The 17,996-nt window shown below is 36.6% G+C and overlaps 1 protein-coding gene across 3 annotated transcripts in view; it reads right to left on the reverse strand.

Moving 5' to 3' along the window:
• Positions 1-305: 305 nt before the first annotated feature.
• Positions 306-17,996, reverse strand: part of LOC149802800 (serine/threonine-protein kinase SBK1-like) — an 84,321-nt gene continuing 66,630 nt past the window's right edge. Inside the window, exons 2-3 of one of the 3 annotated variants that reach the window (XM_089952233.1) lie at positions 17,744-17,848; positions 306-2,099 (exon numbers count right to left, since the gene is read on the reverse strand). In XM_089952233.1, the coding sequence (XP_089808359.1) occupies positions 929-1,981 (1,053 nt within the window). In that variant the 5' untranslated portion in view covers positions 1,982-2,099; positions 17,744-17,848 and the 3' untranslated portion in view covers positions 306-928. Of the gene's footprint in view, positions 2,100-5,502; positions 5,877-17,743; positions 17,849-17,996 lie in introns of those variants that run through there. The other 2 variants (XM_089952235.1, XM_089952234.1) reach the window with 2 other exon arrangements.

A 17,996-nucleotide genomic window follows, 5' to 3' on the forward strand; every position in this document is an offset into this window, starting at 1 on the left:
AATCACTCTGGTTGTCGTAGAGAACAGCAATGCAAATTCATTGGTGAAGTGTCAACAAACGTGTATTAAATATTCATGACGGTTATTAGCTAACAAGAGAATGTCGTTTCATCAGTCCTGTTCCGTGCTTCGGGTCGATCTTTCACGACCATCATGTCTGCACCAAGAAAAGTAATGTAGTTATTTCCTGCATTTATTATTGGAAAACATCGATATACAGTTCTTAGTTTTTATAATAAGAACATGTTGCTCGCATCGTACTAATTAATAATAATAATAATAATAATAACGATTAAACTATTCAGTCGAATTGTGAATTTTATTTCTTCAAACAGTTTCAATAACACCACTATTTGGAAGATATCATCTGAACAACCAGATTTCATAAAGACACTCTTAACGTGCACCGTTTTATTCTGAAGAAAGTTATCAGTCCACAGTGCGAGAAAATTCACTACGTAAATATTGTTTTAAATTATGAAACTGAAACGTTAAAACAAATAAACAGTAAAGTCACGTACCATTATCTTCCTTATATTAGTATCGCTTTGAAGCGCGCAGATGGAATCGCTCATCTTCACATCCTTCAGGGGTTTTATCGAGCAATGACTCAAACAGTGACAATAAATAAGCTTTAAAGCGACTATTATTCAAGACATAAAACAACTCTAAAACTTTGTTTTCTTGGGATGTCTGGATAGGAAAATTGTTCTTCCATCCATAGAAATATCACACACTATTGTAGGAAGAACTCCAGTTTTAATTTCAGCATCTTCATATCGTCTTATAACAATGTCCCTCGATACACCGCAAGCATGGCGAAAAGGAATATAAATGCAATGAGCAATAAGAATCCGTCACAGCTCAACATGAAGCACCATAAAATATCACCCACGTTTTGCCAACAAACATCCGCTGTCTTTCCTAGTCAAATTGAAAGCAACCACTCAGATATACGTTTCTCTCGAAAAGACTTGTCTATTTTTGTATCTATCCCGTGATGTTGTAAGACGTTAGTAAGTTCATCTATGTGGTCACTTTCTGACACGTCTTCGTCAGCGTCATCTTCTTCGTAATCATCGAAATCATTCGTCGCCGTAACAATCCACGAGTCACTATGGTATTTTGATATTTCTTTTACTTCACACCTTCTTTCTGGCTTTGCATCCAAAGCTTTGCGGAAAAATTTCATGATCCTTGGAGTAAACCGTCTCCACTGAGAAGGAACGCGAGTTGTTTTCCTCTTTTGCCATGCTGTAAATTCATTGAAATAGATATCACCTAAATCGGCATTTTCCCATGGAAAGTTTCCGGTCATCATACAAAACAGCATTACACCAAATGCCCAAACGTCCCCACATGTTTGAATGGTAATGTTTTCATTTTTGACTGCCTCGCAGATTTCTGGCGGTGTATAAGGAATGCTTCCATTTATTTTTCTTATAACAGTCCCGTCTTTCCTCGCCATACCAAAGTCCATCAACTTCACCTTACTGAAATCGGGTTCAAAGATTAATACATTTTCAGGTTTAATGTCTCTGTGGACTAATTGTTTACTATGCATAAATTCTAATGCAGACGCAACCTGACGAATCACAGTTTTGGCATCAACCTCCTGCATTCCATGTTGTGGCGGAATAGCATCGAAAAGATCTCCAATTGGGGCGAACTCCTGAGCAAAGACATAGGAACTCCTTGTTTCGAAAGCCACGTTATAAGTTTTCACAATATTGCTATGGGGAGACAAAAAGTAACTGGACTGGAATTCTCTCTGAAATTCCTTTAGCTTGGTACTACACTTTGGTAAAACTTTAAGAGCAACATGTGTACCAGTCTCAAGACATTTGGCTAACACCACCTTTCCGTAAGTTCCCCTCCCAAGATCTCGTATTATTTCATAGTGGTCCTTTAAATTTAGCTGAAGGAGATTTTCTGAATTACTGGTCCTGGGCGACTTTGGGGGACTAATATTCATTGTCATATTATGTTTTAACTCACTCTCCTTACACCAATCATATTAAACTACAAACACAATAAACCGAAGACTTGAAATGTAGATGAAGAGTTCGTCTTTAGTTCCGCATTCAACTACCAACAGTCTGAAACGAAAATAGATTCCATGAGTAAATATTTACGTTGTATTTTCATCGGGAGTGGGTTGACACTAACGGAGTTTAGAAATGTATAACAAAGTAATTCCTCCATAACACTCCTTGGAATATGACACAAACTTGCAAGATCATGACATCTTATAAATGTCACTATTATTTTCAAGGTTGATTATAATAAATATAACTTAAGATATATAATAGGACAGATCGCATGCGCGTGTATTTGTGGCTGTGTGTATGTGTGTGTCGATCTTTAACGCAGCTAAAAACTTCTTGAGTCATATCGCTACGATGTCTGCAGTGTGGCAGTTTATAGTGATCTCTAGCACTTGGGCATCATGTTGCAGATACAATAAAAACAATGCCATATTATCTGACAATATTATTTGCGTCGCATATACAGTGGAAGGTGATAAAATATGTCATATATATATATATATATATATATATATATATATATATATATATACAAGATTACCAACATTGATAATCAAGCATTACCTTTAAATAATTAAAGTTAATTATAAGACATATTTGATACCAACGAATGGCCGTTATTGGTAATAAGGCCACTTTTGTCACGCCTCGGTTTTCTAAACTTATATTGCAATTCATTTAGTGCACTATAAACCAATCAGTAATTAGTACACTTTGGTTTAAGAACGTCTTGCATTCCATCTATGTGTATCCATCTCGACTGTGGTACAAATGGAAACCTGTTGTTCACTGACAATACGACAAACGGTACATCAGTAAAAGTACCAGGTATGAAAATGTTTAACAAATAATTGAAATATGTATTTATATTCGCCTTCTTATTGACTGACATATCATCAGCTATCATTCGTTTTCTTTATTAATGTATCACTTACAATATTTAACAAAGAAAATACTTCATATTAAAGGTAGCCATACTTAACATCCTACATGGCTGAGCTGCATATATATATTCAAATTCCATCCACACAGTATAGTGGAAACCGTTTGGAAAATGTAAAATGGAGTACGTAATAATTAAAAAATACCATTATTCCTTAACGTCCGGCTTCGACATACCACTACGCAATATCAAACTCTAACAACGAACAAAACACGATGGAGAGAGACATACAGACAAATGGATAGAGCAAGAGAGAGAGCTAAAGAGTGTGTGTGTGTGTGTGTGTGTGTGTGTGTGTGTGTTTAGAATTATGTACGCTAGGCTGCAATCCCTGTTTATTTCAATGCAAGATCTTCAATACTAACAGAGCACGGCGAGGAGTATGAAATGAGCCTACCACTAAAGTGAGTGCCAGTGATAAATACACATCCAAAAATACCCAAAGTAGAAAGTAATCAAAATTACTTCACCTCATAAATTAAATTACTTTAGCAAGTCGGCATAACCAAAACTGACCAGCTCTGTTGACGCACAGCAATTCATTATCAAGCACGGCCTACTCTCGGGATTCTTAAAAGAATACACCTAACAACCTGTAACACGACCGGTATAATCTTAAGTTATGTTTCCTCAGCGTTGAATCCTTTATTACTATATCGTCAAGGAAAGCAGGAAATGATATATAAACATGAACTGTTGTTTTGTTGTATTTATATTACTTATCCCATCATTGCTAATCTATCTTACTGTCAACTGTCCCCATTACCAGTAACAGATAATCAGCAGAGGACGCTATGAAATAATCGACATTTCCAATCATGTAGTTCGCGACCGTTTATTTTCGATGGGGGTAGATATTGAGGGTCCCGATTATTTTTTTTTTCTGAAACAAATCCAAGCCCTTTTCCAGCCAGACAAGTAAATGTTTGATCCTTTATTCGTAATTTTATCATTAACAGAAACTGCTTTCAAAATGACATACATTGCACAATTAATGAATATATGCAAAGTGACAGCATCAGCATCTCTTGTCCAGACTTTGGGGAGAAGATGGCGACGCTTTGGGCGTGTATTTCGAATGTCACAGGTTCCACCTCCCAGGACGGTACTCTTGTGGACCCATAACTTGTGTTGAATGAGGGGTAGACCCTAAGCGTGTGTGTGTGTGTGTGTGTGTGTGTGTTTGTGTGTGTGTGTGATTTGGATTTTTAACGAAGTTTTAACAATTTTTCGGTCATGTCGCTACGATGTCTGCTGCGTGACAGCTTATAGTGATGTCTAACACTAGGGTATCATGCCGCAGATAGTTACCATCATGTCCCACTCAGTCACATTATCGTGACACCAGGCCTACCAGTCCTAACACTAGCCTCTTAATGCTGAACGAATAGCGAGGAAGCTATTACTACCATTTTTATAAGTCTTTGGTATGACTCTGACTGGGTTCGAACCCACGATCTCCCGCATCATAGGTGGACGCACTAACCACAAGGCCATTGGAGCGGTCTTGGCCCCAAAAGTCAGGGAGGAGGACTATAGAAAAAAGATGAATAACTGAAGCTTGATATAGATTTAAATCACACGCAGCGCAGAGCTGAAGACTGGCCACAGTGGCGTTCGTTGTGGAATTCTTATGTGTCACGTTGGGCACGAAGTGGGAGAGCGATCTATCGACGTTGGGTACGTCTACCTATTTAAACAATCAATTATGACTTAGTGTTAACAGCCATATTAGTCTATGCCCTAGTAAGTAGGGTACATCGGCTCATGCCGCATGTTTATTAGTGTACATATATATGGGACCATTTCAAAAGGAGATCAGAAGAATTCAAATATGCAATTCTTAAAATAGGTCTTGATGACAATACTGTGCACTACAATGATCTTTATTTGCTGCTTATATAAATCAATGGACCGGAACAAAATGAGAATTTATTATAATGGAGAGGAAAACATTATTTCCAAATTAAAATTTCTGCCCGAAGTGTATTTATCTTTGACACAAACCAGGTACTAAATCACCAGTTTATGAGTCGGATGGCCTTTCCTCTGTGAATTTTAGTTCAGGCGCGGAACTGTACATACTGTTATGTGTATGTTAGGAAACATCTATGAGATCAAACTTGCTTCTTTTCGAAAGTGAACTCATCCTATATTTACATGGAGCACGTTTTGACACTATAGTTATATACGACAAAGATTAGTCCATTTTAGATAATGAATGAAAAAAAAATTATGCGTAGTTACGTGCACTTACTAAACGAACCACTGTGTTCTCAAAATGTAGCTATATGTGGTAGATTTTGTGGAAAAGTGGAACACTGATTTATAACAGGAACCGAACAAATTATTTCGCTTAGTGACATATAAATGATCGTTAGAAAGCGCAATGTCTATTTTCTGACAATAAGTACAAAATGCGCAACAATAGCAGCAATAGCAACAACAACAATACATAAAGATGTCTCGGCCATATATATTAAACCTGCTACAAATACTGAACATACTTACATTTATCACTTAATCCTCTATTTTTATGTCTTTTTAAATATGTTAACATCTGTCTCCAAAACCAATACACTCAGTTACCTCCAACACATGTTGCTCGTATTTGTGAACAGTCGGAGTGGTAGAAAAGAATTCGAAGCCAATCCCAAGTATTGTTCAATGCTTACAGTTTCACTATTCATGCTGGTATCGGTTCATGCTAATATTCAAATGTAAATCTCATCTTCTACAGTTCCTTCATCTTAAATGCCAATGCATAACCCTCCGAAGCTTAACGCCACAAAAGAAACCAATTATTTATATATAAGTATTGATTCTGGTTGGCTCTGTTGTCTAGTTCGGATTCCTTCGGCTTGGTTCCTGATGATGCGACCGTTGCGCTAAAATCTCGAAAATCAACTGTTGAAAATTACGCCTGTGCAATACACTAATCTTCTCAGAAGTTTCGACCAGGAATAAAGTGCCTGTCTGTTCAGTAGGCCTATTGTAAAGGTAGCGTGTGAATAGTCAGGAAGGGTTTCTATCGATTTTTCTTTTCTTATCCATCACGAACAGGATCACTACAGACGCCATAACTGATCCTTGAGTTTTCTTCGAATGACTTCTAAATGTATATATTGATTCAGTGTTAATAATATATAAATAATACATACATGTAAACATACTTGTGTAGGTAGATACTTTGAGCGCTTCTAAGTTGTCCTGTTTTCAACAATCTACGCGCGCGCGCGCGCGCGTGTGTGTGTGTGTGTGTGTGTGTGTGTGTTGACAATTATACTATTTCATTGATGTTTAATAAATTTTGGCGCTGGATGGGTATAGAGGTAAATATTTTGGCGAAGAGACGACTCTTAGATAAATGAACCGAGATATATGCACCTAACAAGAAAACAAGATCGCTGATAAGATAGTTCTACATGAAAAAAGATGGCCCAATATAAATTATTCTCAAGGCTGTCTGAAATTGTTGATTAATAACTGACTGACATCATGACAGACTGGGCGTCGTATAACGCTGCAACTCCACGCTTTAAATCTGTTGTCGTGCGTCATTCATTACGGAACCTAAGAGAGGATGGGCTATATTTGGAACAGGACTGTTAAGTTAATAATATCGTAGGGATAGACTGATTAAATCAGAGCTCGTTTATCATCTAAATAAAGGATTGTTAACCCTAGGACTTTCAAACGCATCGTAAACGACGCATCTCGTTGATATATAACTGCTGCCAAACGCAAATGAAAGAGGAATGATAATCATGCATATGAAACAAGACAAATTTTTGTTTAGATATTTTAAATCAACGAATCTGTTTCTTACAATATAATTTTGACAATTATTTATTATTAATTCTTATTTAAAGCCAGTTAAATGCAAGAGATCTTCGTAAGTATTAACAAAATAGCATTCTTATTCTGGAGGTCATTCATCTCATGCCTATATCGACGTAACTGTACGAATAATTCGCGTGTATCCATCTGCTAACAGAATAAACCCAGACCTGACTTTGCAAACAGTCGAGATCTGATTAAGCTGATATGAAGCCCTGGAGTATTTTAAAAATGGTTATTTATTATTAATTCAGGTTGTGGTAGCCGCCTTTCGAGAAAAAAACAAAGAGCGCCAGTTAGGAGAAGTCTGTTGCTTTAGTGTAAAGAGCTGCATATCAGAATCTGCAGTTATTTGTTCTAATTGATTTTTTAAGCAAATAGCGTAGACCTTGATCTACCGGCGCCAAATGCGATGTAACAACTGCGAATATGTCAGTCTAAAAAAGACGTGCTTAATACGCCGATGCGGACGATGCAACATTGATGGTATGAAAAGCGAAGTAATATGAAGCACAGAAGATTTATTTTACATGACAAAATGGCCAAAGATTCGGACAAAACAATAACGAACGTTGTGGTTGAACAATTTTTTATTTTTTATTTTCATAATGTTGACTTTGAGAAAAGAAAAAGAAACGGCCATTTACTTAATCATCGAGGAAAGGTGTCCACTGTTACAAACGCCAGGAGGATCCAATTAAAATAAAATTAGACTCAATCTCAATTTTTCAATAAATCTTTTTTTAGTGAATGCTAATATTTTCAAGCAAGAGGCGTTCGACAATTTACCATGCTGTTATTTAATATTAGTTTGAAAAGCCACATATAGAAGTCCATCAGAGAAAAATCCTCTAGAAAGATTGTGTTGAAAGTAGTGATGTTTAATTATATAATAATTGTACCCCGACCATTATCATCCTATGCTATGACTAATTTAGAAATTAATTCTCGTTATCGATGCGTTTGTTCACAAAGAAATTTAAAATTCGAATTGAAGAAACTAATATAGGAAAAGGACTGAGTAAAACCCATGTACTCTAAACTGTTGCACAATAAACAACTCTTGGGAAGAGCTTTCATATTTAGAATGGATATTGTATGACCACACGCTGAATAACTGTACAATATTATGGCGATTATTATTATTATTATTATTGTTATTATTATTATTATTATTATTACACATTTTTATAAGATGCATCGCATGTTTAAGATGTGGGGTTTTTTTTCGAGAAGAGCATTACATAGAACTAATCTTGCCAATGACATTTAAGAAAATATAATAATTTGGTACATTCATTTGAGAGAGAGAGAGAGAGAGAGAGAGAGAGAAAATGCACTACCGATTTTCGTTTATGAGAAAATGACAGAGACAGAGGGACTGTACTGTCGATTTGTGTTCTGTCAATGTAATGCGAGATTAAGCATATATCCGATTTCAGCCATCATTGGTCATGAGTTTTTCTGCGGGTGATGACTCAATACAGATCAATTCAACAGTACGTGACTTCTAATAAGCTGCTTTGCTATTGGAAACGAATGCAGCATGATACTGACAAAGTACATCACGTGCAGACCTGTTTTTGATTCCATAATGGACGTTATGAGTCTAAATATGAGAAGTGAGTTCAATTGTTACATGTAGCTGTTACATCATCAAAATTCATCTCATTATCTTTGCTTTAAGATAATATTTTTGTTTAATTTGAAGAAGACTTTATAAACAAAAAAAAAGAGAAATACAACTCTTAGTGTAATTTTACAAGAGACTGGTAACACTAGCTATGTTTCGATATCATAGTTCATCTCTTCCTTCTCTTATGTTATTAACCTCTATTAATAGAGAGAAGTGCTAAACACATCAAGATTTCGGTTTTTGAAAGACTTATTATAAATCATATAATAGTAAGACTGTAGACCGAATTATTTCTGGGGGTGGGGCGGCATTTTCGGTATGTTCGCTCTCAGTGCTAGCACTGAATATAAAACACGCTGAAAACTGAATGCACACTGACAAAGAATAATGCCTTACACACAACAGTGCGCAAGGCGAACACCATAAAATGGTCCCAAGAACCTAAGTTGGACCTCGCGAAATAATCTGGTAAACCTTCAAACTTACTTTTAGACAGGAGTATTGTATTATATTCACAGAGAAAATATAGGTTTCCTGACTGTTTATAAGTTCAGTGGATTGCACAACACATTAGGAGAAATAAATTCTCGCGTTAATTTCAAAGGCAGTGATTGAATCTTGGATTTTGAAATTTAATATAAAGAACGGATAATAAAATTCAAGATTGCCAATTAAGTTTACTTACATCGGAATGGTTTCAGTCTCTATCAGACACAATATCTGCGACAATATTCACGTTCTGATACACTGGAATCTTGCTCGTGTTTATAACACCCCTCTAAAATATTTCAATAATTTGCTGTGTCGTCTCACTGGGTATTCACTGCCCACCATGCTGTCAACATATTTTCATATCATAATAAAATACATTCAGCACACAAGCGTGAAGCGTGTAACTGGTAGTTTGGAAAGGAGTGACGCATTGTATGTAACATCAATTTATACCACTAAACTGCTAAAGATAGTCCAATATTTTCTGGGAGCACCATTCTAATAACAGTGTACGTACCTAGTACACCTTTCTGCTTTTATAATATGCCTATCCTCTAGAAAGTCTGAAAGTTATTCTGATAAGGAGGTACTCTTCTGGAATAAAAACAGCCCAAAAATATCCATAGGTAAAAAAACAGTCTAATAGCGAGGTCAATATTGCGTCCTTGAAAGAAGTAAAGGCACAAACCTCTGCTATCAATCAAACGTCTCCCGAAACCACTTTGGAATGGAGGCTATTTGACCGAATTCCTGTAAGTGGAAGAGCATATAAGTTGTCATGGGCATGTAGCCAAATACAAACCATACAAAAGTCCAGCTTTTTTATATTCATAAAGCCACAAAAAGAAGTACAATTCGGGAAAGTCCGTCATAGGACACTTAAAATATACAACTTTTTCACGTGAATGCCTTTTTCAATTCAGCTTTTACCTTTAATTTTCTTTGACGTCACATCAATTCCTTATTCGGTTTGGGTCTTGTACGTGTACGACAGATACTGTTCTGATCAACACTGCTCATGTATGAAACAAACGACGGTATACAGGTACAGTTCCAAACTATTGATACAGAGTGATCTGGTTACCTAAGTGGTCAAAGCGTCCTCCTCGGATGCGGTAGGTCATGTGTTCGAACCCCGGTCGAATCATACCAAAGACTTAAAAATGGTACTTGCAACTGCCTCCCTTGGCGCCCAGCATTAAGAAGTTAGTGTTAGGACTAGTCGGTTGGGTGTCAGTACAATGTGCTGGGTGGGACATGATGATAAATGTCTGTGGCATGATGCCCCAGTGCTAGACACCATTATAAACTGTCACACTGCAGACATCCTAGCCATATGACTGAGAAAAAAAAATGTAAAATGCTATATTAAAATCGACAGCGAGTATCATCTTTGTCTGATGTAACAGTTGTTGCGCCATCTGCATCATTGGCACTTCCACAAAATTACACCTGAAAATGAAACAGTACATCCGTTTTCGTTAATCTCGGTCTTTTTAAGGAGCTATGCAAATAAAAATATTTTTTTTTTACATGAAAGCAGCGAGGTAGATAAGAGAAATTCGAAAACTCCTAGTTCTAATGTCAGATTTTTATTTCATGTCAAAGAGTCGTGTTTCAGCATTTGATAGTTTGTGATGTACTTTGCACACATAATGAGAACAACATTTAAAAATGGGGATTTTTGCATTCGTTCATCGGATTTTTTTTTATGTGATGGATTTAACCACATACGCCCTTAAATCACCGAAGAGAACACTGTCTGTTAAATGCGGCAATTAAGCAAATATCTCAAGCATGACTTCATCAGGATATATTAGACAAGTCAACTAGACTAGAATATGGATAAATATAATTATTATTGGGATTCATGCGGCATATCTGATTAAGAACTAAAGATTTTTCCATCGACGGTGCTTTAGTACAAGTGTTGGCAGTTTGTTACGGAATGAGGCAGTCAGATTACCAGGAAAACCTGAAAATAAATACGTCGAACCTGAGACTGAATGCCAAAAGTCATTCTTCTGGAAGATGAATCGATAATAATGCTCAACGCAAATTTATAAGAAATAGAGGTTCCGGATAACTATCGATCCGCTGCTAATAATACTGGCTGTAGGACGGTATTTGCAGATTTTCCCCGATCAGTGCAACAGCATTTATCATTGTATCATTAAATACAGATCAGCTTGCTTTCACACGTTGAAGTTCTAGATAAGGTAATAAAATCAATGACTCTGTAGTGTCAATTTATAATTTTGTAATTATATATTGGTATAAATCATTATTTCAGACTTTTTCAGATATGTATGAATAAACTTAGAAACATTATATTCGAAGCGATCTTATTGCAATACCGTGAAAGGAAGGTCTAAAATGGGGAGTACCTAGGTTCAAATGTGCGATCTCAGAAGCAATTATGCATCTAAATTTCCCCATAAAACAATATTGCAGCCAATTCAGAGTGTCTCTGAACTGCTTTGTTTTAGTCGTTTTGAGCGAACAGACACACTTTGATCCTGCATTGATAAATAATATCAATCGACTATTAATTTCGTATTGTATCGTTTCTAAATGGGTTGCCGTCTGCTTTATTAACTTCAGTGGTAGCTAACGTAGTAACAAAATCGTCATCTTCCAGTGTTTTCATGGTCCATCTGTCATGCGGAAAAACTACGTAATTGAAGATAACAGGATTTTTTCTGATTTTGCCAAAAAATAAAGTCTAAAATTTGTTTTAAACTTCACAAATGTAATTCCGAGAGCTTTGATTGAATTTAATGGGATAAATACGAAAAAACTGTTGTTTTTGTTATGGCAGTTATTAAAAATGAAACTGTTTAGCTAAAATTGCAAATATGTGAGTGATTCAAATCAGGGGTGGATGGGGGCAGGAGGGACTAAGTTCTTACCATCATGTAGCTCGCATTGGATTGGACAGATTATACTCTTCGTATGAGTAACTACGTACTAAGTTTAGTTGACCACTTATGCAGCAGATACACCAAGTAAATAGTATTCAATTCAGGGTGAGTGTGTTTGCAAAAGATTACTCATACAAGATCAGCTGCAACAAAACAGGTCGACTTATGTAGGGTTTTCAATCTGGCCCCCAAAACCCACTCTCAAGTATAACTCCTACTAATCATATTCGCTAATTGATCTGGTGACATTCTTCACGACTGTAAATATTCTACGTAAATAGACCATCCGCCGTACCTAATTAAGATTTAAAAAAAATAATCAGCAACTTTTGTTTCAGATTGGTACACTTTCCAGCTGCTTATGTAGCTTAGTACCAGAATGCATAATCAATGGAATAGGTTAGGTCGAAAACACCTACTTTTCGTAACATTGAGAATTGAAAACGATCGCTTAGTAACAGTTCTGTAGCGCTATATGTTGCAAACTGTCTTATTTCGCTTAGTAACAGTTCTGTAGCGCTATATGTTGCAAACTGTCTTATTTTACCCTTTTTTATTATTTTTTTTTTTTGGTTAGGTACTGCTGCAGAGTCCTTTGTATATACAGGATATAAAATCCCAAATGTGTGTCTATCTTATCATTATTGTACAATGAAAGGTGACGTGACAGTACTATATATGTGTAGCTAACATGACCACACGACATTATCCTCCAGCTCGTATCCAGACGTTTCGAAATCTGTTTTGATATAGTTTATTGCCACATTGCAAATTAACATAACTACAACAAACACACCATTCTTTAAACTCTCGTTTGTCATTCAGGTTTAATATACAAAGTACTGAATACATACAGTATGTAGACATATTTTGCCATTGGAATCTATTTTAATCCTTCAGGATTCAGGCGGCAACACACTCGCCCTGTCAGCCATTCTTTCACCCAGGATACTTTCCCGCATCAGGAAAATTGAAACTAAATGACACATTATCCTTTCGCATATAATGTTTTATGCACTTAGAATTTTAAATAATATAAACATTCATTGAAATATGACTTATGTGGCTATTAGGATTACTCCGAGGCTGTAAAATGGACAGAATTTGATAAACTGGCGTCTTGACAGCAAGGCAAAGACCAATGTGCCAAAGCGCACCTTTTCTTGTACTCTTACAAGCCTAGTGAGCGACAAGCACTTAAATCCAATGTACGAAACAAATTATTTAACCTCGTCATCAGATAATGCTCGGAGAACAAAGGCAAAGTCCAAGTGTAACTGTCCGCTAACTAGGTCAAAGGATTATCCGCTCGCCTCGATACTTTGATTACGCAGAAGCAAAGTATGGCAGTCGCATGATATAAATTGACCTTTCAGCCAACAGGGGATAGCCACTCTCCCATTTATTCACGTGACAGTTTCGAAGTCAATACTTTCAGTTCATCGACGATTAAGGAAAACTCATCAAACACGTAGAAATCATACGCCAGTATCTAATCTTGGCGATGATCAACATATAATTTTAAGAGCCGCCGAAGCGGACAAAAGCTGGCCCAGTCAGAACGTTGCCGTTGAAATTTTAATGGCATATGTTTAGAATTCGAATTTCACGTATGGTATCAAAAATGCTTGTCCTTACAGTTCCATTTCACAGGTCGAGATTTTAGATTGTTACTGTTGAATTAACAGTAGTGGTTGACAGTTAGATTTTCTATGTCGAGGTTTTAGATTGTGTCGATTGAATTACACGGCGGTGATTGAAATTTCAATGGCATGCGTCGAGAGTTCCTAATTTACGTATTGGTTCAAAGTGTTTATGTTGAAAGTTCCATTTCATATGTTGAGTATTTAGATTTCATATGTTGAAATACACAGCGCTGGTTGAAATTTCTATGTCCAATGTCGAGTTTTTAGATTGTATTTTTTTAATTACACGGCGGGTGTTGAAATTTTAATGTCATATGTCGAGAGTTTCAATTTATCATATTGAATCACGTTGATTGTGCTGAAAGATCCATTTCATATTTTGAGTTTTTAGATGGTATCGGTTGAATTACGCAGCGGTGGTTGGACATTTTATTGTGCTTGTCAGAATTTTTATTTTTTGTGGTGAAATGATGTGTTGGTGTTAAAAGTAACATTACACACTGTCCACTTTAACAAACTTTAACAATTCAAAGTGATATCGAGTATTAAGATACATCGTTCGTGTATTCAATTATGAGGCGCCATTACGTTTCATGCATTTACAGTTTGAAAGTTCACATTCACAGATCGAGAATTACTATGAATTTCTTCGCTAGAGGTCGCTCTAGTGAACGGATTGTGTTATTTTTAAACAAGGAGGCTGCTACTCGTTGCTGTGAAATTCAACAGATGAAATCTAAATACTCGCCATATGAAATGGAACTTTCATCACAAACAGATACATACAATGTGTGAATTAGGGATTCTCGACATATGATATCAAATTTCAACCACCGCTGTGTAATTCAAAATATACACTGTGAAACGTCGACATAGGAAATAGAACTTTACACCACCAGTGTATAATTCAACATTTAAAATCTAAAGTCTCGATCTATAACATGGAGCTTTAAGGACATGCAGTTTCATCCAACACGTGATATTGGATTTCTCGACATACGAAATTGAAATTTCAACTGCAACTTTCTAATCGGACCAGTTTTTGTCCTCTACGGCGCCTCATAGAAATTGCAGTGTGCATAGACACAACTTCGATGTGAAGAAAAATGAAAAAGAAGAAACAGTTGTGTCACTATGACCAGAATAAGACGGGTACTTAATCTCTAGTTTTACCCAGTACTTGGCTAAAACAATCGCACGTCTCACCTGAGTACATTGCTATGAATGTGAAATCAATCATTCTAGACAAACGCAATATTTCTCCAACATTTAACGATGGGTCAGGAAGAAACGTTAGAAGATTTTCTGGAAGAAACTGAAATTCATCACAGTAGAGAAGATAACAGACAGTAAAGCGGCACGTTCGCCAGTCTTGCCTCCCGTTGTCGTTTGATCATGAAAACGAATGAGTAACACCCACGAGAAAAGTACAGATGCTGAAGGAGGCTCTTTTGTATTTACAAAGACTTTCAAAACATGTGGACAGGGTACAATACTACTACCAACTCATCCCATGAAAAAGAGATCATCTCCTTCTTGATGGTGACAAACCTGATACTGGAGGTAATGGAAGGAAAATTTAAGAAAATAAAGAGAACATGGGATGAAAGGGAGGGCTAAATCGAAGTAGAAACATGAGCAAGCACTGAAGTACTTCTCTAAAAGATGGAAAGAGTGTAGCAGCGGTTACGCCATGAGAAGATGCAGTCAACCAACTAGAAGTTGAAACAACGACAGCAGCGCCAACATCAGCAACTTTTCGTCATTACAAAGAAGGAAAATTAGGAACAATAGGCCGCGAAGACTGGCTGTATGGTCTCTGCTTCTGTCGACGGGTGGAACACAGCAAATTGTATCAAGAAGTGCCCGTCTTGCAGAGCCATGGCTAGAGTGGTACTTCCCTTGCATCCCACTATGACATTATAGGGTTGAAGGGCTTTATGGGGTTATAGTCTTTATTTAATTATGTTTATGAAATATATAGGGTATTGCAGCATTAAGGGTAGGAAGTGGTTTAATTTTTGTTTATATTGGTCCTGGTTTATATTTAAGCCGATACCGCTCCAGTAACCTAGTGGTTAGAGCGTCCGCCTCAGATGCGTGAGGTCGTGGGTTCGATCCCCGGTTCAGTCATAACAAAGACTTACAACAATGGTACTAACAGCTGCCTCGCATGGCGCTCAGCATGAAAAGGTTAGTGTTAGGACTGGTCGTCCTCGTGTCAGGATAATGTGATTGGGTGGGACATCATGCTACATGTCTGCGCCATGATGTCCCAGTACTAGACATTACTATAAACTGCCACACGGCAAACATCGTAGCGATATGACTGACAAAATATTAAAGTTACGTTAAAAATCCAAATCACACACACACACGCACACACACACACACACACACACACACACACACACACACAAACATATATATATTTAAGTCTGCTTACTTCAATCACACCCTTACACTTCTTCCTGAGGCCCCGAGTGGCCGAGTGGTCTAAATCACTCTCCGTTACGGATTACTGCCATCTCACCTCTGCCTGCGTGGATTCGAGTCTCGGATTCGGCTAATGTAGGTGTGTGAGAAAGATTGTCAGTAGGTTCTCGTGGGGCGGTGGTTCTTTCCTGGGTTTTCCCGGGTTCTTCCTCCACATTAATACTGTCCGCCATGTATAGCCTATCATGTGCTGAAAAATAGCGTTAAACCCTACAACAACAACAAAGCTTCTTCCTGTTAGTTTAGATACTGGTTAGTAGATGCGGGTACTGGTCAATTTTTGTGATTGGTTTTTGTTAGCTATATGTACAATATGTTAATGTTCTCCTTTGTCAGTTCGAATATAATTACTTACATTATGTAGCAATAATTATGCGTAATATGTATTATAGGATTATATTAATTAATTGGAGGGTTCCTATGTATAATGTGAAATATCTCTATTGTAACTGACACCAGTCTTTTTATCTGTTAGGGATGTTAAAAGACTTTGCAAGCAAATCTTGTATGGGTTTGTACTTTGTTCATAAATTATCCTAACTGCCCTCTTTTGGATTTTATCCCATTTAAATGACATAATAAAATACAGTTATCAAATACAAGTATCAAAGTGGGATATAGTAAATGAGTAGTAAATTATTAGCTTTCCTAATCTGGCCAAACACCTGCCTGTTACTTTTAGAACACAACGATCTTTTGATGTCTACTTATATATTTCTGATAAATTAACATTTAAACCGAGTTGAAACTTCGCCGTAATTTCTTACAATTTAACTTCTGCTTGACGTTTTAGGATAATTCCTTGTAAAGCTTGTGTATACGTTGAAGCTAATAGATATGGCTTATCGATGTAAACCATTCAATACAATATGTAATCAGATTTGTTATCATGATTTGGCCATTATGGAACCCTCTAGGAGCTTTCATGGAGCCTTTACTTACCTCGTCTCCAAGGGGCTAAGCTCTGTGTCAAAACAAAATCTATTTAGGTGTGTTATAATCGTTTGTTATATATTAGTCGATAACAAACTTATATAGTATTACCTTGTATTTCCGAATGCAGGTAGATATTTTTAGCAGCTTTGTGAACTTTTATGAAAGAAATGATCAAACTAGACGTGTTTGATTTAACAGAAGGTTTATTCAGTCTATGTGATGCTATAATGATCATTCATAAATCCGACTCAGATTTATCTACAATGGTACGATGCATCTCTCTCTCTCTCTCTCTCTCTCTGTTATTGATGGTTTAAGTTCCTTATGATAAATGTCATATTTTATTTATTCATGTTTTCTACACTTCAGTATCTCAACAACAATACCGTATGTACTCTCTAGTAAGTCACGTCAAAATGCAAGCAACAAAGATCCTGATGTGACCAGGTGCAATGAACCTGCAGATCAGGAGCTATGTTTTTTCTTCTACTGATTAATCCTAACAAGCTGCACAGACCCAGATGTACGACGATAGATCTGGTTTGAGCCATTTGCAGTTGCATTCATCTTATACACGAGTACAAACGATATCGAAAACACTATTTACTTAATGAGGTTAACGTATCGCTTGGACAGAACGTACTTAGGCCATTTACATACCATCAACGTCAGTCCAGTTTTATCCTTTTCTGAGACTCGTGAAATGTAAAAGTGTACAATTAATTGGCTTTCAGCTCAAATATAGTCATGGGAGGTCGGGATTATCGATCAGATTTACTTACTAACAAGATTTAAGTCATAATTTGCTGCAATAGACGAGTTCCTTTCTGTGCTCATTGATTGAATGCCCCTTTCCTGTTTTCACTTTTTTCTATCTCTGCTATGTACTGAAAGAAAGAAAAAACAAAAACTAAATGCAATGCAAGAGCAAGCGAAAAGTTTAGTCAAGTCTGTATCCCCTAAGTTATTTTGAGCAAACTTATATCATTTTGTTCAAGTTTTAAACAATGAATCATTTGTAACTCGAACACTTGT

Source organism: Sinohyriopsis cumingii, chromosome 3, assembly GCF_028554795.1.
Source record: "Sinohyriopsis cumingii isolate HCF-2022 chromosome 3, ASM2855479v2, whole genome shotgun sequence".
Taxonomy (NCBI): Eukaryota; Metazoa; Mollusca; class Bivalvia; order Unionida; family Unionidae; genus Sinohyriopsis; species Sinohyriopsis cumingii.